The 24,599-nt window shown below is 50.4% G+C and overlaps 1 protein-coding gene across 1 annotated transcript in view; it reads left to right on the forward strand.

Annotated features, from left to right (window-relative positions):
- Positions 1–20,096: 20,096 nt before the first annotated feature.
- Positions 20,097–24,599, forward strand: part of XKR6 (XK related 6) — a 247,600-nt gene continuing 243,097 nt past the window's right edge. The window contains exon 1 of the mRNA XM_054179729.1: positions 20,097–20,877. Coding sequence (XP_054035704.1) covers positions 20,144–20,877 — 734 coding nt within the window. The 5' untranslated portion in view covers positions 20,097–20,143. The remainder of the gene's footprint in view (positions 20,878–24,599) is intronic.

The following is a 24,599-nucleotide window of genomic DNA, read 5'->3' on the forward strand; positions in this document are numbered from 1 at the left end:
GCCAGGGGAGGTTTAGGCTAGATGTTAGGAAGAAGTTCTTCATAGAAAGAGAGATTGGCCCTTGGAATGTGCTGCCCAGGGAGGTGGTGGAGTCATCATCGCTGGAGGTGTCTAGGAAGAGACTGGATGGGGTGCTTGGTGCCATGGTTTAGTTGATTAGATGGTGTTGGGTGATAGGTTGGACTTGATGATCTCGGAAGTCTTTTCCAACCTGCTTAATTCTATTCTATTCCATTCCATTCCATTCCATTCTATTATATTCCATTCCATTCCATTCCATTCTATAATATGTTATGCTATTCTTTCCTCTCTTCTTGGTGAAATACTGAGGAGTGAGTCAAGACTGCCCAGTCTCCATTGGAGCTAGCAAGGTAATTGAGAAGTTTTTGGGTCAAGGTAGGTGAGGTAGGGCTCATTCAACAGACCTGCTTTTGCAGGTCTTGCCTGGACAGTTGCCCCACTGGCTTCATTGCAAGTACAGTGATCTGTAAGGTTTAGATCAAGAGTTATTGTTTGCTGCTGTTTCAGCTTCTTCTTCTTTTTTTCTTTTCTTTTTTTTTTCCCATTCTGCCCTAAAAATGCCAGAGCTTGTTATCCTCTCAAAGATTCAACCTGAGCATTTGTGCTGCAGAATCCCCTGTGCCCCTTTTTTATCAGCCTAACTAGCAGATAACTGAGTTCCTCATGCCTCTCTTTGAGGAGTCCTTGCTATCCTCCAGCTATGCTTTACCTCCCCCCCCAAGGTTTCCCTCTCTATTGCACTGACCACCACCTCAGCAGAGTAGGATGCAGGTTTCTCCAGTACTGGCTGAGTATCCTGAAGCAAGGAGCACTTTATGACACTCATCCATAAACCAAGGACTCTACTCACAGCTTTCAGACTCTGGAAAGCCAAGAAGCAAGAGTCAAAAGCATCACCTACTCAAAGCATCCCAAGCTGTTGGGGGACAGCTCTGTCTCTGAACGTGGCCTTGCTCACTCTGCCTAGTCTGGGTCACTTTTGCCTCACTTCAGCCCTCTAAAAGTTAGGTTTCTTGTGCAGTGCTCTGCACTATCTCCAGAGTCAGCAGTAATGAGGGTGGGCTTCTCCAGACCATGCTTCATCCTGTCCCAAAGTGCAGAGGAATTACCTTCTAGATATGTTGGCCTCCTCTTCCAAGTCCTTCAGATAAACTTTGAAGGACCAGCTTGAAGAAGATGTCCAACTTTTAGCTGTCTAAACCGAGGTGAAACAAAATCCCATGCCTGGCTTAGCACCTAGGAACCTTACAGGGCAGAAAAATTCTTCCACTGCTTTACTGAGGAATATTCAAGCTTATTTATCTCTTCCTTCCAGTCACTTTAAATGCCACTGAAGTTGCTGTCATTGTAAATCAGAGTCATCAGAACTGCCTTTCAACACAAAACTTCTAAGTGAGAAGAAAAGAGACCACTGTGAAGCAAGCACCATTGGATTACATATTGTAGAGACAGTAGCACAGGGATTACTCCAACACTATCTAATCAACTAAACCATGGCACCAAGCACCCCATCCAGTCTCTTCCTAAACACCTCCAGTGATGGTGACTCCACCACCTCCCTGGGCAGCACATTCCAATGACCATTCTCTCTATGAAGAACTTCTTCCTAACATCCAGCCTAAACAGTAGAGTAGAGTAGACTAGACTAGACTAGACTAGACTAGACTAGAATAGAATAGGATAGAATAGGATAAACTTGAATTGAATTGAATTGAATTGAATTGAATTGAATTGAATTAACTATGTTGAAAGAGACCTTCAAGATCATTGCATCCAACCCATCACCCAACACCATGTCATCAACTAAACCATGGCACCAAGCACCCCAGCCAGTCTCTTCCTAAACACCTCCAGGGATGGTGACTCCACCACCTCCCTGGGCAGCACATTCCAATGGCCAAGCTCTCTTTCTAAGAAGAACTTCTTCCTAATATCCAGCCTAAACAGTAGCCTGTCCCAAGAGCATTACTACAGCTGCACTTGTTCAAAACAAGGATGCACCTAGTATTTTCTCCCTGGTTTTGGCCTGTGAGAGGGTCCCATAAGAAAAGTAAGGACAGGGCAAGCAGGTATGATACAGACCCCTTCTCACTTCCCACTTCATGGTCATTTTCAGCGCAGGAGATTCCTTGATCCTGTTTCTATTTACCTGCAATGTGTTGTTCTTCCTAGTTCTCATTCTGGAAGAGACAGTTGGTCCCTATCCACAGTTCTCAGGTCCTCCAGGATTTTGCAGCCTCTTGGACAGCCCATGCAGAACATGTCAGAAGTCTCACTGGAGAGGTTTTTCACTGTCCAGCCTTGGTGATTGCATGTCCCAGAGGTTCCCACGCTCTGGTAGCTTTGCATGCAATGACATTTTTCCAAGCACTGGCATGACTGGTGATCAACTGGTGGTCCCCAGTGAGGACTGATCAGGTGACAAATGAAGCTTTTCTCTGAAAGAAATGTGCATCAACCCCAAGGTGAGTCTGCAGGCTATGTTGGTATTGAGTCCCAAGTGAGCCCAAGCTGGACAGTGAGCACTGGGGATGATGATTTATTATAAAAGAGCTTGAAGCAGTGGAAAAAAGAGAAGAGCAAAGTGAATAAAGGCTCTTTGGGGTCTTCCAACCTGGTCTGGTCTATTCTATTCTATTCTATTCTATTCTATTCTATTCTATTCTATTCTATTCTATTCTATTCTATTCTATTCCATCCCATCCCATCCCATCCCATCCCATTCCATTCCATTCCTTTCCATTCTTCCTGGTTTCTTGAGGAAACAAGGCTTAAGAAAGCACATGTTCAGAGTTTTCCATGTGCTTGCCATTCTTACTCCTCCCAAGGACTCCTTCATCCCTTGGCCAGTTTCTACTACATCCCAAGAAGAGGAGAGACATCCTCTTAATGTCTTTTCCCAGTCAAGGCTACAGACAGCAGTCAAAGGTCCAAAGTGATGGTCTCTGTTGGTTCCTCTGCAGGGCTGTTATACAGTATAGCCAACATGAGCATGCCTCCTACATTGCCCCTCTGCCACAGTGCTCATTTATTCCTCAGCCAGGGCCTTCCAAAGGAAGGAAAGGATGGAAAAAACATCTGACATGTTGTAAGAGTCACTGGTCATGTCCTCTTCAGTTGAAAATGAAAGGTATTCCACACCAGAATAGAACATAGGATGATACAAAAGACCTGTCCGAGGGGGACAGCCTGAGGGAGCTGGGATTGTTCAGCCTGGAGAAAAGAAGGCTCTGGGGACACCAGTACCTAAAGGGGGGCTAAAAGAAAGTTGGAGAGGGGCTGTTTACAAAGGCCTGCTGTGATAGGATGAGGGGCAATGGTTTGAAATTAGAGGAGATCTAGACTGGATGTTAGGAACAAGTTATGTACCATAAGGTTGGTGGAACACTGGAACAGGTTGCCCAGGGAGGTTGTTTGAGGACCCATCACTGGAGATATTCAAGGGCAGGCTCAACAAGGCTCTGAGCAACCTGATCCAGTGGAAGATGTCCCTGCTGACTGCAGCGGGGCTGGACTAGATGACCCTTGGAGGTCCCTTACAACCCAAACCATTCTATGATCCTCTGATTCTAATTCTCTTACAATGGACTTCTGTCTTTTCCTCACACACAACTGTGTCACGGTTCTCCTACTCAAAGATGATTGGTTTCATTTTGTTTGCTTTTGTGGGGTGTTTGCTTTTTGCAATCAGTAATTTCCTTTGATTAAAAACAAACAGCATCACTGATTTACATATATACATTTTAATTATCATCATATATTATTGCATTGCTGGTGGGTTGGATGTAACCAACTTCAAGATATTCCCAAGACATTTCCCATGTGTTGGTTTAGGAAAGATGTTGAGTTGCTGGAAGGTGTCCAGAGAAGGGCAACAAAGCTGGGGAGGGGGTTGGAGCACAGCCCTGTGAGGAGAAACTGAGGGAGCTGGGGTTGCTTAGCCTGGAGAAGAGGAGGCTCAGGGGAGACCTTAGTGCTCTCCACAACTACCTGAAGGGAGGTTGTAGCCAGGTGGGGGTTGGTCTCTTCTCCCAGGCAAGCAGCACCAGAACAAGAGGACACAATCTCAAGCTGCACCAGGGGAGGTTTAGGCTCAAGGTGAGGAGAAAGTTCTACACAGAAAGAGAGCTTGGCCATTGGAATGTGCTGCCCAGGGAGGTGGTGGAGTCACCATCCCTGGAGGTGTTCAAGGGGGGATTGGACGTGGCACTTGGAGCCATGGTTTAGTTGTCATGAGGTGTTGGGTATTAGGTAATAGGTTGGACTTGATGATCTCTGAGGTCTTTTCCAACCTAGTTGATTCTAGGATTCTATGAACTGGAGTAGGTTAGGGTTTGTTTATTTATTTATTCATTCATTTATTTCCTAAGATCAAGAGAAGACACTTCTCTCAACGGCACAAAACACAGTCCACACTATTTCCTGCAGCAGAATTTCCTTCAGGAGGAGGTCTGTGAACACAGCAACTAACTGAGCTTGGCAAGGGTAAATTTCCCCAACCAGCACATCGCTGCTGTTTGAGGGTGGCCTGACAAATCCATTGACATGACATAAGGAAAGATTTAGGAGTGGTTTGGGAGCATAATAAATGAATCCCCCATTGAGGCGAGTCTACATGCCTTGGATCTACCAAGCAATCAAAATAAGCCCTTTGGATTACCTGAGACAAATGCCTGTCTGCACAACAAATCACCACAGATTGCTTATGACAGCCAAAGGAGACGTCCTCTCAGAGCCTCGCCCAGCAGCTCTCACACAGGTCTGGGCTACATTGCAAAGCAGGAGTTAAGAAAATGTAAACAGCCACATCACCTAGTCTGTGTTTGCTTTGGTAGGATTTTGTTGATCTGTTAAAGGGCAGAAGGGCTCTGCAGAGGGACCTCGACCAACTGGACAGATGGGCAGAGTCCAACCAGATGGCATTCAACAAGTCCAAGGTCCGGGTGCTGCACTTCGGCCACAACAACCCCATGCAGAGCTACAGGCTGGGGTTGGAGTGGCTGGAGAGCAGCCAGGCAGAGAGGGACCTGGGGGTGATGATTGACAGCTGCCTAAACATGAGCCAGCAGTGTGCCCAGGTGGCCAAGAAGGCCAATGGCATCCTGGCCTGTATCAAGAATAGTGTGCCCAGCAGGAGCTGGGAAGTCATTGTGCCCTGTACTCTGCACTGGTTAGGCCACACCTTGAGTCCTGTGTCCAGTTCTGGGCCCCTCAGTTTAAGAAGGACATTGAGACTCTTGAACATGTCCAGAGAAGGGCAACGAGGCTGGGGAGAGGCCTTGAGCACAGCCCTGTGAGGAGAGGGTGAGGGAGCTGAGGATGTTTAGCCTGGAGAAGAGGAGGCTCAGGGGAGACCTTCTTGCTGTCTACAACTACCTGAAGGGAGGTTGTAGCCAGGAAGGGGTTGGTCTCTTCTCTCAAGCAACCAGCACCAGAACAAGAGGACACAGTCTCCAGCTGTGCCAGGGCTGGAGGTGAGGAGAAAGTTCTTCCCAGAGAGAGTTGTTGGCCATTGGAATGTGCTGCCCAGGGAGGTGGTGGAGTCACCATCCCTGGAGGTGTTCAAGAGGGGATTGGACATGGCACTTGGTGCCATGGTTTAGTCATGAGGTCTGTGGTGACAGGTTGGACTTAATGATCTTTGAGGTCTCTTCCAACCTTGGTGATTCTGTGGTTCTGTGATATGGACAAGTTACTCAACATATGTGTGGGGAAACACCTTACAGGGCAGTTTGGCCAAACGCTTACTGCAAGGCATTAGAGCTTTTGCCTTGTCTTTGACATCTGAGGTTACTAAAGGATTATATCTATAGACCCTGGTAATCCCTGAATATTTAGAAAACACATGTACAACTCTCCCAGCATCAGACATCTGCCCCATGGTGCTGCACATCTGCCATTCCTGTGGATTTTTGAACAATTTCCCTTGATGAGCAGGTTTATTTCCATGGAAATCTCCAAATGAGACAAAGCTCTCAGTCCCTCCATGGCTGTGGTGGAGTCTGCAGTTTTTTAGCTTAACATTTTCATCCAAGGGAGGGGAAAACCTAATAAAATATGCTGTTGGATTCATTTGACATCACACCAACACAGACAAAGATGTTGAGTTGCTGGAAGGTGTCCAGAGAAGGGCAACAAAGCTGGGGAGGGGTTTGGAGCACAGCCCTGTGAGGAGAGGCTGAGGGAGCTGGGGTTGCTTAGCCTGGAGAAGAGGAGGCTCAGGGCAGACCTTCTTGTTTTGAATAGCTGTTCCTCCTGTTGCTTGTGATACCTGAAACTGTTTCAGTGAGCAATATGCTCACTGTTGGCCTTCTTCTTGTCTACAATTATCCCTTGAAAGTTGAACTAGATGTACTCATCATCTTCTCTCCTCTACTGCATCTCAGATGGTGTCAGCTCTTGAAATGATCCTCCTTCTTGCCTTTATGCCATGCCCTTGTCCCATATGCCTACAACTCCCTGAAGGGAGGTTGTGGCCAGGTGGGGGTTGGTCTCCTCTCCCAGGCAACCAGCACGAGAACAAGAGGACACAGTCTCAAGCTGTGCCAGGAGAGGTTTAGGCTGGATGTTAGGAAGAAGTTCTTCATAGAGAGAGTGATTTGCCATTGGAATGTGCTGCCCAGGGAGGTGGTGGAGTCCCCATCCCTGGAGGTGTTGAGGAAGAGACTGGTTGGGGTGCTTGGTGCCATGGTTTAGTTGATGAGATGATGCTGGGTGATAGGTTGGACTTGATGATCTCAAAGGTCTTTTCCAACCTGGTTAATTCTATTCTATTCTAAATGCCCCAAGATAAAGAGGTTGAACACACACACATGCAGACACCCTGAAACCTACTTGGATTAAAAAAAATACCTGGCTCTGGAGCAATTATGGGGTTTTGAAATTAACATCTATTTTTTTTCCTCCAGGAGACACTAAGTGCACCCTGAGTGCAAAGAACACATCATTTTGTAGGCGTTTTTTTCAAGCAGCACAATACCACCCCCTATTTTTAACTATTGACTAATTACCAGTAGATCTTAATTACATGGTGTGTGGAGGCACTAATAAGTTTACAAATCTGCCAACAACACTAAACACATATGTCTTCCCAAGCATTTGCCTCCCTCTTTTTTTTTTATATAGAAAGGGAAAAAAAACCAACCCCACCACACTCTCTTTTTATTTTCCCCTTCCCCATTCCAATTTGGCAGCACTGGAATATGCTGTCATTGCGGCTGATTCGAAGGTGAGCATCTAAGCACCCATCCTTGTGGAGAGAAGAATGGCTCAGAGCACAAAGAAGAATCATAATTGGTCAGTGGAATGTGCTGCCCAGGGAGGTGGTGGAGTCAATGACCCTGGAGGTGTTCATAGAATCACAGAATTGTCAGGGTTGGAAGGGACCACAAGGATCATCTAATTCCAACCCCCCTGCCATGGGCAGGGACACCTCACACTACAGCAGGTTGCTCAGACCCACATCCAGCCTGGCCTTTGAAGGGATGAGGCTTCCACCACCTCCCTGGGCAACCTGTGCCAGTGTCTCACCAACCTCATGGGGAAGAACTTTTTCCTCACATCCAATCTGAGTCTACCCATTTCCTACTCTGCTCCATTCCTTCTAGTCCTATCACTCCCTGACACCCTAAAAAGTCCCTCCCCAGGTTCTCAGATATTGCATGGTAGAAGATGAATAATGATGGTAAAACACTGGACCAGGCAGGCCAGAGAGGTGGAAAATGCCCCATCCCTGGAAACATTCCAGGTCAGATTCCATAGGATTGTGAGCAACTTCACCTAGTTGCTCACTGCAGGGGAGCTCAACTAGAAGGGCAACAAGGCTGGGGAGAGGTCTGGAGCACAACCCTGGGAGGAGAAGCTGAGGGAGCTGGGGTTGCTTAGCCTGCAGAAGAGGAGGCTCAGGGGAGACCTTGCTCTACAACTACCTGAAGGGAGTTTGTAGCCAGGTGGGGGTTGGTCTCTTCTCCCAGGTAACCAGCACCAGAACAAGAGGTCACAGTCTCAAGCTGTGCCAGGGAAAGTTTAGGCTGGAGGTGAGGAGAAAGTTCTTCACTGAGAGAGTCATTCATCATTGGAATGTGCTGCCCAGGGAGGTGGTGGAGTCACCATCCCTGGAGGTGTTCAAGAGGGGATTGGATGTAGCACTTGGTGCCAAGGTTTAGTTAGTCATGAGGTGTTGGGTGACAGGTTGGTCTTGTTGATGTCTGAGGTCTTTTGCAACCTGGTTGATTCTATGATTCTATGATCCTATGAATAGATGACCTTTAAAGATCCCTTCCCACCCAGCCCATTCTAACATCCAATCTGAATCTACCCAGTTCTAGTTTTGCTCCATTCCCCCCAGTCCTATCACTCCCTGACACCCTAAAAAGTCCTTCCCCAGCTTTTTTGCAGGCTTCCTTCAGATACTGGAAGGCCACAATTAGGTCTCCTGGGAGCCTTCTCTTCTCCAGATGCCCAGCTCCAACTCTCTCAGCACCACTAGAGAGACTTCAATTTCAGGGCTCCATAAACGAGAGCAGGCGCTGCCTCTCCGCATCCATATATCTCCAAACGCAGAAGGGTATTTCTGCCTGGCATGATTCAGTGTTTATTTTCACGTGGTGGGAGAGAGGAGATTATTGTCATTTGCACTGATGAAGGAGGCAGTTGTCACCTTCCCATTCTTGCCAGGCTGACTCTTTGTTAGCAAATAACAGGTCTTGAGTAAAACGAGAGCAGGAGATAATTTCAACGGCTGCCACGCTCAGCCCCGGCAATGAAATCACAAAAGTGAATCAACATGAAAGCAGAATCATCTTTTCCCTCAACAATTTAGGTAATTGTGGACAAGGCAAGCATTAGGTTTTGGGGTTGTTTGGTGGGGTTTTTTGGGGGGAGTTGGGTTTTTTTTCCTTGCTGCACAGAAACCGAAGCAGTTGCTGTGGTATCTTCGGGCAAAAACTTCAGTTTCTTAATTAACAGATTCAGAAATATTGTGCTGGCTGGCAGATGGGAGGAATGATAACAGCACTTGCCAGAGCTGGGCACGCTGCTGATGTACACACATCAGAAAGCACAGCATGTGCCTGAACCCAGACTTCTAAGCAGCAATGCTTCAGCTTTAGCTGTTGTCTGAAATAGCCACGGGATCGTTTCTGCCGTACAGATGAGAGACCTTAAGCGTCCATTTCAAGCTGGGCAAATCTCATCTGTCCCCTGAGATACTGAATGACCTGTGCAAGGCCAGAGGAATTAAAAGCATTTAAAAAAAACCAGAGTAAAGGGAAATGGTGTTGCTTTTAATATGGTGTGAGGATAAAAGGAAATGAGAAAGAAAGTGTTTCTGTTGTCCTACCAAGAGATCTTTGGTTTGTTGCAGAACAAGCTGTGTTTAGAATAGAATAGAACACAATAAAATAGAATAGAGTAGAGTGGAATGGAATGGAATAGAATAGACTAGAACAGACTAGACTAGACTAGACTAGACTAGACTAGAATAGAATAGAATTAACCAGATTAGAAAAGACCTTTAAGATCATCGAGTCGAACCTATCTCCCAACACCATCTCATCAACTAAACCATGGCACCAAGCAGCCCATCCAGGCTCTTCCTAAACACCTCCAGTGATGGTGACTCCACCACCTCCCTGGGCAGCACATTCCAATGGCAAATCTCTCTTTCTGGGAAGAACTTCTTCCTAACATCCAGCCTAAACCTCCCCTGGCACAGCTTGAGACTGTGTCCTCTTGTTCTGGTGCTGGCCACCCAGGTACATTTGGATGTGCCCTGGGGGCCTGACCCTGCTCCTACCAAACCTGATGGCAGAATACTCTGGGCTAGATGCAGGTTTTGAATGTCTGCTGTCAGCTGAGATGCCCCAGGATGGGATCCTGCTCCAAGACTGATGGGTATGATGCAGGACATAGGAAAGACACAAGCTCTTGGAGCATCAGGTAGAGGCTTTTCAAATGGCATTAGATGTGGGCATGGGCAACTGAACAGAGTCATTTGATAGCTAGTTCTTGACTGTGATGGGAACTCACTCACAGATGCAAACCTTCATATGTTCAGCTTGGAGCTGAATCCAGCTCTTTCTTACTTAGAATAGCAGCTGCACTAGATCAAGATGTTTTATTCAGGAGCAAAGAGGTAGAAATGGTGACTGTAGTGGAACCAAGGCAAGGGGCAAAAGATTTACTAAGTGAGAAACCCCACAGGGTTCATGATGAGAAGGTCTGCAAAGGTGTAACCAGCATGGATTACAGAAAGGAAACTGGAATGGAAAGGGGAGTGAAAAAAAAGACCTTGTGTGTGCAGAGCTTTAGGAAAATGGTCCATGGAGGATCTCATGAGGTCAGTGGGGAATAGGGAAGACAATTTCTCTGCAGTACCTTGACTAGAGGAAGGACTGTGAAAAGAGGAAGCAGAGACACTAAGTAGAAACAGGCAATGCTTGGGCTGCTGTTTCAGCTAAAGGGAGACTGAAGATGCTACATTCACCAGATTGGTCACCACCAGCAGCCTTTTCTATGCTTTCTGAAGGGAAATCCATGCAGTATGGGATTAGTGCAATATTCTGTCTTTATTTGCTTTGATAGCAAAGGGCATGCATTTAATTAACAACTCTGCAGTGACAGCATTAATTACAGGAGAATGCTTTATTCTGCTACATGCATGGGCCTGGAGGTTTTAGAGCACTCTCAGATGAGCATCAGGGAGTGTGTCTGGAAAGGCTGCAGGAATATACTTTACCTTAGCTAAGATGTGAAATCCAGCTCTGCTTCTTCCCATTGCCTGTGGCTATACAATGGCTCTCCCAGGGACCTAGAAGAAGAGGAAATCTCTGTGCTGTGTACAGTTTGTACTGGTACAGTGGCCAACTCCATGCAGCCAGTTCAGAAGGGGAACCATCACCTGATCAGGGGGGTTTTCAGTGAGCTCCAAAGAGCAGTGTGGCACACGGACAATAGCAACCAGCTACTCCGTGAGATACGTCCCTGCCCTTCAGAGCAAATTAAATCATTGGAGCCCCATGGGGAGAAGGAGGAAATGCTGTGTAGTTGCTTTTCCTAAATCCCAGCTTGGAAAAGCACCAGGCAAGTGCATCAAACTGGAGGTCTTAGCTGTTAATGCATTTCCAAGGGGAGAAAAACAGTTCCCTGCATCAACTCACCACCTTTCTTTGGCTGATGAAGTCATATTGCTTCTTCCTGAGGGGTAACCACTACCTTGAGCACAATTGAAGGGATTAGCTTCTGCTCAGTGTGATGGGAAAGCTGCAAGTATTGCCAGGCTCTGCAAAGAAAAGGCTTTGCAAAGGTCAGCAAGCTTCTTGCAGTCACCCTCTTCTGCACAGACCAGTCCCCAGGTGACCCTGTCATCACACATCCTATGTCAGTGGTTCAGCTGAGTGTATATAAAAGGTGTCCCACAGAGGTGGGTTTCCAAAACCACTGAGGCAGGGTCCTCTTGATGCACAAATGAAAACAGCTACAGCTCTCAGGAGGTTAAAGGAAGCCTGAGGAGAGCTGAATAAACCACATCATCACAGATAAGATCTAGATAACAACAACTATGAAGTTTGCTAATGCACACTTCCCAAGGATATGCTGAAACAACCTGAAGGGAGGTTGTAGCCAGGAAGGGGCTGGTCTCTTCTCCCAGGCAACCAGCACCAGAACAAGAGGACACAGTATCAAGATGTGTCAGGGGAAGTTTAGGCTGGAGGTGAGGAGAAAGTTCTTCACAGAGAGTTGTTAGCCATTGGAATGTGCTGCCCAGGGAGGTGGTGGAGTCACCATCCCTGGAGGTGTTCAAGAGGGGATTGGATGTGGCACTTGGTGCCATGGTTTAGTAGTCATGAGGTGTTGGGTGACAGGTTGGACTTGATGGTCCTTGAGGTCTCTTCCAACCTTATTGATTCTATGATTCTATGAAATGGTCTTGAGTTTGTCAGGGCAGGGTAAAGTGTCAGAAATGTAACATTATTGTCCAAGAGAGAAAAGTTTGAGATCCATATAATTGTGTATCTATAATAGAATCTTAGAATGGATTGGGTGGGAAAGGACCTTTAAAGGTCATCTAGTCTAACTCCACTGCAGTGAGCAACTAGATGAAGTTGCTCAGAGTCCTGTCCAATGTGACCTGGAATGTTTCCAGGGATGGGGCATTTGCCACCTCTCTGGGCTGCCTGGTCCAGTGTTTTACCATCATTATTCATCTTCTACCATGCAATATCTGAGGACCTGGGGAGGGACTTTTTATTATGTCAGGTAATTATAGGACTAGGGGGAATGGAAATAAAATAGAAATGAGTAGATTCAGATTGGATGTGAGGAAGAAGTTCTTCCCCATGAGGGTGGTGAGAGACTGGCACAGATTGCCCAGGGAGGTGGTAGAAGCCTCATCCCTGGAGGTTTTTAAGGCCAGGCTGAGTAACCTGATATAGATGATCCTTGAGGAACTAGATGATCCTTAAGGTCCCTTCCAACCATACCAATTCTATGATTCTATGACCTGAACATGTCTTAAGGGCTTAATCTCTGTTAGGTTATATCAGTAACTGTGTTTTGCAAACAAAAATGACTAGCCAGAAACAGGAATGTGCTTTAAAGGAACAGCCCCTTGGGTTAGATGCCTCCTTCTGGGAGGCTGGCTCACAGACATTTTAGTTTGGAAAGGACCTGGTGTAGTGTGAGGTGTTCCTGCCCATGGCAGGGGGTTGGAACTGGCTGATCCTTGAGATCCCTTCCAACCCTGACCATTCTGTGATTCCGTGACTTGGCCCTGGTTGGACTGATGGAGCCTAAATGTATTCTTACATTTTAAATGCACTTCCCACAAAGTGTAAGCCATTCAAAACTACTCAGTTGCATGGGAAATTGTAGAGTTGTAAGGAACAGGGATTAGGAGCCAAGCACTTGGTCCAGCTGTGAAAACACACTGTGTTCAGCTCTTTCAAGGTATCAGTAGGGACTAACATGTGACTATTGACAGTCCCTGATAACACTTATCAGTCAAGGGCATTGCTAAACTGAAAGTAAAAAAAGCCTAAGCCCTCAAATAGAAAAGAAGTGCTAGAACTGGAAAGCTTCACCAAACATTCTTCACACTCTCTTAGAGGCAGATCTTAGGATGACTGTGAGGTGGCTTCTCAATATGGAGTGTTTGGCACTTTCCGCACCTTTTCTAGAGACCTTGATGTCACAAAGAGCTGGGTTCTGCACATTGGCCACAACAACCCCATGCAGCACTACAGGCTGGGGTCAGAGTGGCTGGAGAGCAGCCAGGCAGAAAGGGACCTGGGGGTACTGGTTGACAGCAGGCTGAACAGGAGCCAGCAGTGTGCCCAGGTGGCCAAGAAGGCCAATGGCATCCTGGTCTGCATCAGGAATAGTGTGGTCAGCAGGAGCAGGGAGGTCATTCTGCCCAGTACTCAGCACTGGTTAGGCCACACCTTGAGTCCTGTGTCCAGTTCTGGGCCCCTCAGTTTAGGAAAGATGTTGAGTTGCTGGAAGGTGTCCAGAGAAGGGCAACAAAGCTGGGGAGGGGTTTGGAGCACAGCCCTGTGAGGAGAGGCTGAGGGAGCCGGGATTGCTGAGCCTGGAGAAGAGGAGGCTCGGGGAAGACCTTCTTGCTCTCTACAACTCCCTGAAGGGAGGTTGTAGCCAGGTGGGGGTTGGTCTCTTCTCCCAGGCAAGCAGCGCCAGAACAAGAGTACACAGTCTCAAGCTGCACCGGGGGAGGTTTAGGCTGGAGGTTAGGAAGAAGTTCTTCCCAGAAAGAGAGATTGGCCTCTGGAATGTGCTGCCCAGGGAGGTGGTGGAGTCCCCATCCCTGGAGGTGTTTAGGAAGAGACTGGATGGGGTGCTTGGTGCCATGGTTTAGTTGATGAGATGGTGTTGGGTGACAGGTTGGACTCAATGATCTTAAAGATCTTCTCCAACCTGGTTAATTCCATTCCATTCCATTCCATTCCATTCCATTCCATTCCATTCCATTCCATTCCATTATATTCTATCCTATTCTATTCTATTCTATTCCATTCCATTCCATTCCATTCCATTCCATTCCATTCCATTCTTTCTGTGAAGAACTTTCTCCTCACCTCCTCACCTAAACTTCCCCTGAAAAGTCAAAAGGTCTAAGAGAACATTCAGAAGTCCATCAACAGAAGGACTGACCTAAGTGTGCCTCCTCAGCCAAGTTCACAAAACAGCTACGAAGTTTCCTCAGACAACCACGCTGCAGAGACTTTAGCGCTGTGGCAAAGGGAGCTGGAGTCTTTTCTGCCTCATGCATGAATAACGAAGCCACCTGCAATATTCCAGCAGTGGAGGCTTTATTGTTGGTGATGATGCATGAGGCAGAAATAATGCAGTTTGATTTCTAGAGACAATCCCAAGTTGAGCTTGCAAGGCTGCCAGCCCACACTCGCTTGACTTGGGAACTGAGCAAACAACATGGAAGTAATTGATGGAAACTAATGACACCATAAGATTGTCGTTTTTCTGACCTACTTTGCTTAAAGCAAACCCCCATTAATTGTAATTATCTGTGCTGGTAATGCAGTACTCCACATACACCAAACACTCCACTGGATCGCTACCCCCCTTCCACCCTCCCCAGTTATTTAAATGAGGTGGCTCCTGATTTACACAACTCCAGTTCGGGCTTACTTGCCTTTCTCTGTATAGTATTTGTTCCCCTGATCTGAATAAATGCCTGGAAGATGGAAGACCACATAGCTCAATTAGGGTATTGATCAGGATGAAAAAAGCCTTTAACCAACCAGCACTGAGAAGGTTGCGTTTGGTGGGGACCAAACACACCTCCCCCTTTCCTGGTGTCTTCCTGGCATTTCTGAAGAACAGAAAGAACATGAAATACAAGGTACAGACAGGTCAGCTCTGCGCGCTGCAAGAGGAAAACCCTTGCTTCATGTGTTTTATAAATAGGTGCAGATCTAAGGGTCAGCCAGAGTTTATCTGGACCTCCAGACACGATGGAAGTGTGGGTCGCCGCTCAGCACACAGAAGAGCTCTCTCCTTTCCAACATCTGATTAGAGAGATCTCAACATGGGCGTGATTGACACAACTGCCAGAAAAAAATACCCCTCAAAAATACATACTGTTGGCTAATAAAAGAAGCAGGCTCTGACTAGTGGTTCTTCCAGCTCTCTGTGCAACGAGAACCACCGCGAAGCAGAACTCCAGCTCTGGTTGATGGAGCAAAGTGTCTGTGCCACATCCTTGGCTGAAGGAGCAAAGTGTCTGTGCCACATCCTTGGCTGAAGGTGGTTGTGGGTCCCAAGGCAATGAGGGATTTTTTTGGGGTGCCTCGGACACGGCTGCCTCTCTGCTGCGTGCTGAGCGAGCCAGCAGGAGCTGGTGCACATCATGGGATAATCAGGAATTAAGATGTAAGTGATGGAGATATCACTTCTGGCCACCCACGGAGTCATGTATCCGTGACTCATCGCCTGATGCAGGAAGGAACGTAGTGTGCCATGTATCAAAATGGACAAGATCTTTCCAAGGGGAGGTGATCTGGGCAGGAGAACCTTTCAAGGGCTTCCATCCCAACTGTTTGTTTGTTGTTCCACGCTGGTGTGCAATTTCCTTCGCAACACTATGAAGCTATGTGTTAAAACCAGCTACTTTTAGGGTCTCTGTTTTAGTCTCTGGTTTTGGTCTCTGTTTCTAGTCTCTGTTTTTAGTCTCTGTTACTCCTACTGGAAGGATCTTCCGATTCCCAGTCTAAATATATTCATGGCCAGTTCCTACTCATTTACTCTTCAGCTGTTGCCCTTCAGTGGCGCAACGCCTTTCCTTCCACTTGCATTTCTTTTCCAGGATGTATTTATAGGTAGAAAACACATTCCCTCTCCAGTCTCAGTTTGCTAAATTAAACAAGCCAGACTCTTTCAGCCCACAGCAGAAAGACAGACTGTCCTGACCTCTGATCAATGCCCAGCTCTTCCCTGAACATCTTCCAGCTTGAATCCATTCTTCTAGGACACAGCTGGCCACAACTGCACTGAGACATCCAGCCTCCCCAGTGTCATGTCATAGATTGCCCAAGCAACTGCTGCTCCTCAATTTAGTGTGCCAAAGCTACAATCCTTAACTGCTGTCTTCTCCCACCCGCATGTCTCATCGCGCAAGTTTGGGTTGTTTTTGTATCAAAACAGATGACACTTCTGCCCCCTGATTGGCTCATGAAATGCAATATGCACCCACACTTCTATTTCAATAACAAGCCCAAATACTTTGATTACTTCTGTGCTGTTTTGGTTCAATTTCTCTCTCTCTCTGTCATCATTTTTTTGTTCTCCCTTTGCCTCTCAAACCATATGTAGCAAATGTGCTGACAGAAAAGTTTGGAGCAATGAGGAATGCTTCCATTTATATCTCCTTGTGCTGCAAAACAAAAGTTTAAGCCTCGTACAGGTGTCTTTCCCCTAAGAGTATGGGTCATAGAATCATAGAATCATTGAATCAATAAGGTTGGAAAAGACCTCAAAGATCATCAAGTCCAACCTGTCACCCAACACCTCATGACTACTAAACCATGGCACCAAGTGCCACGTCCAATCCCCTCTTGAACACCTCCAGGGATGGTGACTCCACCACCTCCCTGGGCAGCACATTCCAATGGCCAACAACTCTCTCTGTGAAGAACTTTCTCCTCACCTCCAGCCTAAACTTCCCCTGGTGCAGCTTGAGACTTTGTCTTCTTGTTCTGGTGCTGGTTGCCTGGGAGAAGAGACCAACCCCCTTCTGGCTACAACCTCCCTTCAGGTAGTTGGAGACAGCAATGAGGTCTCCCCTGAGCCTCTTCTTCTCCAAGCTAAATAACCCCATCTCCCTCAGCCTCTCCTCATAGGGCTTGTGCTTCAGACCTCTCCCTAGCCTTGTTACCCTTCTCTGGACACCTTCCAGTAACTCAACATCTTTCCTAAACTGAGGGGCCCAGAACTGGACACAGGACTCAAGGTGTGGCCTAACCAGTGCTGAGTACAGGGGCACAATGACCTCCCTGTTACTGCTGGCCACACTGTTCCTGATACTGGCCAGGATGCCATTGGCCTTCTTGGCCACCTGGGCACACTGCTGGCTCATTTTCAGCTGGCTGTCAATCAGTACCCCCAGGTCCCTTTCTGTCTGCCTGCTCTTCAGCCTCTCTGACCCCAGCCTGTAGCACTGCATGGGGTTGTTGTGGCCAAAGTGCAGCACCTGACACTTGGACTTGTTGAATGTCATCATGTTGGACTCTGCCCATCTGTCCAGTCAGTCGAGGTCCCTCTGGAGAGCCCTTCAACCCTCTAACAGATCAACATCTGCTCCCAACTTGGTGTCATCTGCAAATTTACTGATGACTGACTCAATCCCTTCATCCCAGAAACCATTTTTCTTACTAGGGTGAGAGTTAATGGACATATTTACTGCTTAGGTTTTAAGCTGTTGAACAGGAGAGGGAGGTTATGGTTTCTATATATTATTATACATGCTTTAGGCATGTGAATTTATTTTGGTCACATTGAGGAGAATCTGTCTTGAGGGGAAAGTCTGAGAGACCTGGGGCTGTTTAGCCTGGGGAAGGAAAGACTGAGATAGGACCTTCTCAATGCCTATCAAGGTTTAAAGTCCAGAAATCAAGCAGATGGGGCTAGATTCTTTTCAGTGGTGCCCAGTGACAGGACCACAGGCAATGGACACAAACTGGAACACAGGAGGTTCCATCTGAACATGAGGGGAATAAAAATTCTTTCCTTTGGGGGGTGCCAGTGCACTGGAACAGGCTGCCCAGAGTGCTTGTGGAGTGTCCTTCTCTGGAAACTTTCAAAACCTGCCTTGATGCAATCCTGTAAGACATGCTCTAGGTGACCCTGCTGTAGCAGAGGGATTGGACTAGATGCTCTCCAGAGGTCTCTTCCAACCCCCATCATTCTGTGATTCTCTGAGGGCTGGCATTCAGCTTATTCATTTCCATATCCATATTTCTTGCCATAGCTTAAGTCAGCAAAAATAAGGGACTGTATGCACCATTTGAATTCAGCATCGTGGGGACCTGCAGGATCATGTCCTTCTGAAGAACTTTGTGCCAGAGTTTTACACACTGAAATGGCTTTGATTTGGCCACACGGGCATCAGCAGGCGTTCGCCTGGGCAATGCACAAAGCTTGGCTTTCTGTTTCCTTTCCTCAGTTTCTCTGTTAGAGGAAGATCCAACCATTTCAAGGTCTTTCAGGCTTCACAAAACCTTGGGACTCCTTCAACATCACTTGGAAAGGATGAATACAGGCTTCCCAGACTGAGTATTTCATATATGCTCTTAAGTTAATTTACCCTCCTTGGAAAGAAAGCATTTAAACTGCATTTATGAACCTTTCCAGCTCCTTGGGTTTCTTTTTCCCTGTTGAAATTCAGACTATGCAAAGCAGACAGTTCTGGAGCCCTGGATCCATCAGCCCTCAACCAGGAGGAGCAGTACCTTCAATTTGGCTTCCCCAGCCTGCAAGCAGGTCCTTTGCTGAAATACCTGCCTGAGGTGCAGCTCAGCCCCAGGCAGATCCCAAAACCAGAGCTGGGAGCTGCTTCCTCAGCTTGTTGGAGGTTTGTCTCCTTCAACAAGGAGCTGAGCCAAGGAGCTGGCAGATTTGCTCAACCCTGTAAGAACAGGATGGGTGAAGCAGGATCCCCCAAAGTAGGCACAAATGCAGAGGAGGATAAAGGACAGGGGATCCTTGTGTTGGAAGGAGAGGGACAGGAGGACACTGTAGTGGAGGATTTAGGAGGGCACTAAGGACATGCAAAGTTAGGATGCTGTGGTGTGCTCCAAGACTGCTACTGTGTGATAGAGGACCTATGGGATGGTGGTGAGACAGGAGTTCCCCCTCCCTAGCATGGCCAAAGGAAAGGAAAAGGCAAAGAGAAACCCAGTGGAGAGCCTGGACTTGGTAGGTATCAGGAAGCTTTTGGAGGTAGGATCTGGCTGAGGGTGGGTTGAGGACAACCTGGGCAGCAAAGGTCCTGGGATTTGAGGGTGAAGAGGTGAGAGAACGGGCAGGTTTGCACTGCAGGACGGGGATTTCAGGGCCAAGACACTGGACTAGGGGGCTGATTTGGGAGTGAGATGGGACCAACACAAGGGGCCATAGTTAAGGATGGTCTAGATGATGCTGGCACCAGTGCACAGTGATTGGGGGAAGAAGCACCATGGAACCTGTGGGTGGCAGCACAGGGGATGGGGAGAAGAGCAGTGGGTGCTGGGGCAATGTGAAGGGGGCAGAGGGCAGTAGTGGGTGCTGGGGCAATGGGAACAAGGAAGAAGCCAGCAGTAGATGCTGCTGCAATGGGAATGGGGCAATGATAGGTGCTCTTGCAATGGGAACTGGTGCAACCGCCATGGGACAAAGGGAAGCGTGCTGGGCGCTGGTGCGACGGATAGGGGCAGCGGACAGCACCAGGTGCTGGTGAGACGAACACGGGGCAGCGGACAGCGCCTGGTGCTGGCGCGACGAACACGGGGCAGCGGACAGCGCCTGGTGCTGGCGCGACGAACACGGGGCAGCGGACAGCGCCTGGTGCTGGCGCGACGAACACGGGGCAGCGGACAGCGCCTGGTGCTGGCGCGACGAACACGGGGCAAGGGACAGCGCCTGGTGCTGGTGCAACCGACACGGGGCAAGGGACAGCGCTTGGTGCTGGTGCAACCGACACGGGGCAAGGGACAGCGCTTGGTGCTGGTGCAACCGACACGGGGCAAGGGACAGCGCCGGGTGCTGGTGCGGAGGGGTGCCGGCAGAGAGCAGCACCGAGGGCGGGAGCCGGGGGCACCGGCGCAGCCCTGTGCAGTGCGCGGCCGGGAGACAGCGGGCTGGGGGTTCAGGGCCGATCGTTGGCCCGGCCCGGTCCGCCCCAGCAGGACCGGGTCAGTGGCGCTGCCCGGCTCGGTCGCTAGGCGGCCCGTCCCGTCCTGCGCGGGCACGGAAGCACCGCCCCCGGAAGCGGCGGGCGGGCAGGCGGGCGGGCGGCGGGTGGGGGGGTGTCGGGAGCGGGGACGGGGGGGGCAGAGCGAGCGAGCGCGCCCGGCGAAGGGGCCGGAGACGCGGCGGCGGCGGCGGCAGCAAGATGGCGGCCAAGTCGGATGGCGGCGGCGGCGGCGTGGGCTTCGCCCAGCTGCACAACCTGGACGAGGCGGCGGCGGCGGCGGCGGCAGCGGGCGTCTGCGGCGGCAGCGGCGGCGTCGGGGCAGCGGCGGCCGAGGGCGCGGAGGAGCCGGGCGGCAGCAGCTCCTTGCACATCTGCCACTGCTGCAACACGTCGTCGTGCTACTGGGGCTGCCGGAGCGCCTGCCTGCGGAGCCTCTTCGGGCGGGCGGCCGCCGCCGCCGCCGCCGAGCCGCTGGCCCCGCGCCCCGCCGCCGAGGGGCCGCCACGGGCGCCGGAGGGCGGTGAGGCGGGAGAACGACCGTGGCTGGACTGCCTATGGATCGTGCTGGCGCTGCTGGTGCTGCTGGGGGACGTGGGCACGGACCTGTGGCTGGCGCTGCACCACTACGGCCGGCGGGACTACGTCTGGTGCGGCCTGACGCTGGCCTTCGTGCTGCTGCCCTCGGTGCTGGTGCAGATCCTCAGCTTTCGCTGGTTCGTGCAGGACTACACGGGCGGCGGACTGGGAGCCGTGCAGGGCCTCAGCAGCCGCGGGCCGCCCATGATGGGGGCCGCCGTCCGGCGGGGGGGACCCGCCGGCGGGGTAGGAGGAGCCGCCGGCACCGCCACCCCCGGGGCGCAGCGCCTCTGCAGGATCTCCGTCTGGGTCTGGCAGTCCGTCATCCACCTGCTGCAGATGGGGCAGGTCTGGAGGTAAGGGAGCGGCCGGGTCTCCGTCCCCCCCTCCCCGGACCTGGCGGGGAGCGGCGTTGGCCGTCAGATCGGTGCCCGACATGGCGGTGGGGCGACGCGCCCGGGGCGTGGGTCGCCGTCCCCCGGCTGAGTGGGGTGGGCGGGTTTGAGAGGAGTCGGTGTCCTCTGGCTGAGATGGGGCGGATGGGGGTCACTGTCAGCTCGTGTTCCGACATGGTCGTGGATCACTGTCGGCTCGTGATCCAAGGTGGACGTGTGTCAATTTCACCTCACGGTTTGAGGTGGGTCGCTGTCCTCTGTCAGAGCTGGAGCATATGGGCATTGCTGTCAGCCCATGGTTTGAGATGAATGGGGGTCACTGTCCCCTGGTCAGGGTGGAGCCAGTGGGGGTCAGTGTCACCTCACGGTCTGAGGTGGACGTGTGTCAGTGTCACCTCATGGTCCGAGGTAGGTCATTGTCTCCTAGCCAAGACAGGATGCATGGGCATTGCTGTCATCTGGTCTGAGGTGAACATGGATCAGTGTCACCTCAAAGCTGAGGTGGAGGTGGGTCAGTGACACTTAATGATTTGGAGTGGAGCTGGGTCTCTGTCCCCTGGCCAAGGTGGGGTAGATGGGCATCACTTCTAACTCATGGTTTGAGGTGGATATGGGGCAGCGTCACTTCATGATGTGAGGTGAACATGGGTCAGTGTCATCTCACGGTTTGAGGTGTCATTGGGTTGCTGTCCACTGGTTAAAGTGAGGTTGCTGTTAGCTCTTGGTCTGAGATGGACATGGGTCAGTGTCACTGCATGGTCAGGTGGTTGTGGTCAGTGTGGTGTCCTCCACATGGAAAAGGAGGGGAGATTAAGGTGTTACTCCCTCTTTGGGTGAGGAGAAATTCCCACAAAATGAGCCTGGGGGGCTGAGGTGGGGAACACAGGGGCCATTGTTGTGGTCTGAGATGGATATGAGTCAGTGTTCCCCTGGATGGAAGAGGTGTGAAGGCCCCCATTGTGCCAGGGAGACATCCAAGGAGAAGAGAAGTTCCCCCAAAATGTGTCTGTAGGTCTGAGGTGGGAGGAATGGGGTTTGTTGGTCCAAGCATGATGTGGTTCAGTGGAGCTGTGGGTGGGGGAGGACACCCCATGGGAGACAGAATGGAGGCAGGCCTGGGGCTGGGGGTGACCCTCACACCAGCAGCACTGCAGAAGGAGAAAGTCCTGTGGCCCTGGGGAGGACTTGCCCCACCACTCCAGAAAGAGTTGGGGGGCAGCAAGGGAAAGGCCCCCCAGAAAGCAGGGGGCTGATCCATAGAGCATCGGTGGGGGGTGTGAATGGCAGAGCTCCGGCTGCCGAGTGCTGGATGTGCTATTTCTAGAGGATTGATGTCCTCCTGGCGTGGATCGACCCTCCCCCCTGCCGGGCAGATGATGAGGAGGTGAGGGTCGCATCCATCTCTGAGAGCTTCTCCCTACCCGGTGAAGGGGGAGCCCCCCGGCTCGCTGGCCGCCCCACACTGAAGGAGTGGAAAAACGCAGCGTGATGCCTCAGCTGCGGCTCTGGCAGAGAAGGAAACCTTCTCCTCGGCCAGGCAGTGGGGGAGTGGGGACGGCATTGGGGCTGCCGGTGTGAGACTGAAGGTCAGGGATGAGGACTGTTCCCCTCTCACAGGAGAGCTTCTGGGCTAGAGGAGCCGCTGGCTGGAGGATGGGTCTGAGAAGTGACCCCGGGCTCAGAGGGAATAAAAAAGCATCCTCCGGAGCGAGCTGCAAATTGCGTTATCCTCCCCCAAAAAGAGATGTGGGAGGAGGCAGGGAGGGATTCTCCAGGATGAAAGCCTGTAGATGCAAAGGCTGCCACAGAGATCTTAAGGAAAGGGGTGTTGTAAGGACAGCTGTGAAGACCCAGCGTGGCCCAGCGTCCTCTGAGATGGGACGTGGGTTAACGATGGAAGGGGCGTGTGAGGGGGATGATGGAGGGTGGAGGGAAGTCTCTGGCTTGTGTCAGAGGGGTGGTAGATGCACCTCCCCACCCCATGCACAGGTTAGACCATAGGGAAGAGGCTGTGGATGGGGCTGGGTGGGCTTTGTAGCTTTAAAAATAATTCTTAGGGAGAAGGTGATGAATTGTAAGTGGCGAGATGGTGGCACGCCACGGCGAGCTCTGGAGGGACTGGCAGGAAGGGTTAATGTCTCTCTATTGGTGTTTCCCAGATGAATTAATGGGGCAAAAATAACCTCACTGCTGGGTTTTAGCAAGTTTTTGCTGGGGTTATGGATGAGCAAAAGCTGAAGGGGAGGGCAGAAAGTGATGGCTGATGGGGAGGTCCTTTCTTCCCCCCTACTTCTGGGTAGCTGAAGGGGTTAACTCTGCTGCCTAATGAAATCGGTGAAGAAGTGGCTGGAGTTAAGATGGAGACAGCATGATTGAGCCTGGGGGAGGGGTGCGTGGGTGGAAGCAGGGGAGGGCCTTGACACCTCTTCTGAGGACACAGCTCTCTCCAGAAAATGAATATACACATCAAAGAGCCTTCCCCCCCTCCCCCCCCCAACCGATCTTTTTGAAAGGAGCCGAGGGGGTGGAGGGGATCTGGTTAGGAAGGGGCATGTGACATGCCCCCCCTAGGAAATGAGCCCATGGAACTGAGCAGTGCCCTAGCAAATACATATTTCTTCTGCATCTTCAATGTCATTTGTGTGTTAGCGTTCACAGAGCATTTGTTCTCAGCTTCTGCTTGGGGGGTTATTCTATTTTACTATGTTTTTTTGTTGTGTGTGATGTTTGGGCTGGGGGATGGCAGGAGGGGGATGTCTGTGGGTGATGCACGCAGAGATGATGAATTGGTACGTGACCCTTTCTTCTGCTTTCCCTGCTACTCCCGAGTGCTGATCCCATCAGCAAAAGCAGCTCTCCATGCAGATGCTCTTCTGGCAAGTTGGTGGTTTATTTTCCCCCCCTCCTCTTGGAGCCAGGCAAAAAGAAAGGCGTGTGTATTAGCTGTGGTCATGCTGCAGCATGCCTGAATGAACGGGTGGGGAGGGGGACACCGAAGCAATGAGATGGAGGGGGTCGGGTTGTCTTTTTTGTAGTGCTCAGAAGCAGAGCTCGAGTTGCCCAGACTTTTCCCTGCTTTGTTGCTGCAGAGGAAAACCCTTTCCTTCTGAGGTTGTGCAGGGCTGAGGCTAAACCCTTTCCTTCTGAGGTTGTGCAGGGCTGGGACTAAACCCTTTCCTTCTGAGGTTGTGCAGAGCTGGGACTAAACCCTTCTGAGGTTGTGCAGGGCTGGGACTAAACCCTTTCCTGCTAAGGTTGTGCAGGGCTGAGGCTAAACCCTTTCCTGCTGAGGTTGTGCAGGGCTACGACTAAACCCTTTCCTGCTGAGGTTGTGCAGGGCTGGGACTAAACCCTTCTGAGGTTGTGCAGGGCTGGGACTAAACCCTTCTGAGGTTGTGCAGGGCTGGGACTAAACCCTTTCCTGCTAAGGTTGTGCAGGGCTGAGGCTAAACCCTTTCCTGCTGAGGTTGTGCAGGGCTACGACTAAACCCTTTCCTGCTGAGGTTGTGCAGGGCTGGGACTAAACCCTTCTGAGGTTGTGCAGGGCTGGGACTAAACCCTTTCCTGCTGAGGTTGTGCAGGGCTGGGACTAAACCCTTCTGAGGTTGTGCAGGGCTGGGACTAAACCCTTTCCTGCTAAGGTTGTGCAGGGCTGGGACTGCCGAAAGAGGCTGAGAAGGAGC

This window comes from Dryobates pubescens, chromosome 3, assembly GCF_014839835.1.
Source record: "Dryobates pubescens isolate bDryPub1 chromosome 3, bDryPub1.pri, whole genome shotgun sequence".
Classification (NCBI taxonomy): domain Eukaryota; kingdom Metazoa; phylum Chordata; class Aves; order Piciformes; family Picidae; genus Dryobates; species Dryobates pubescens.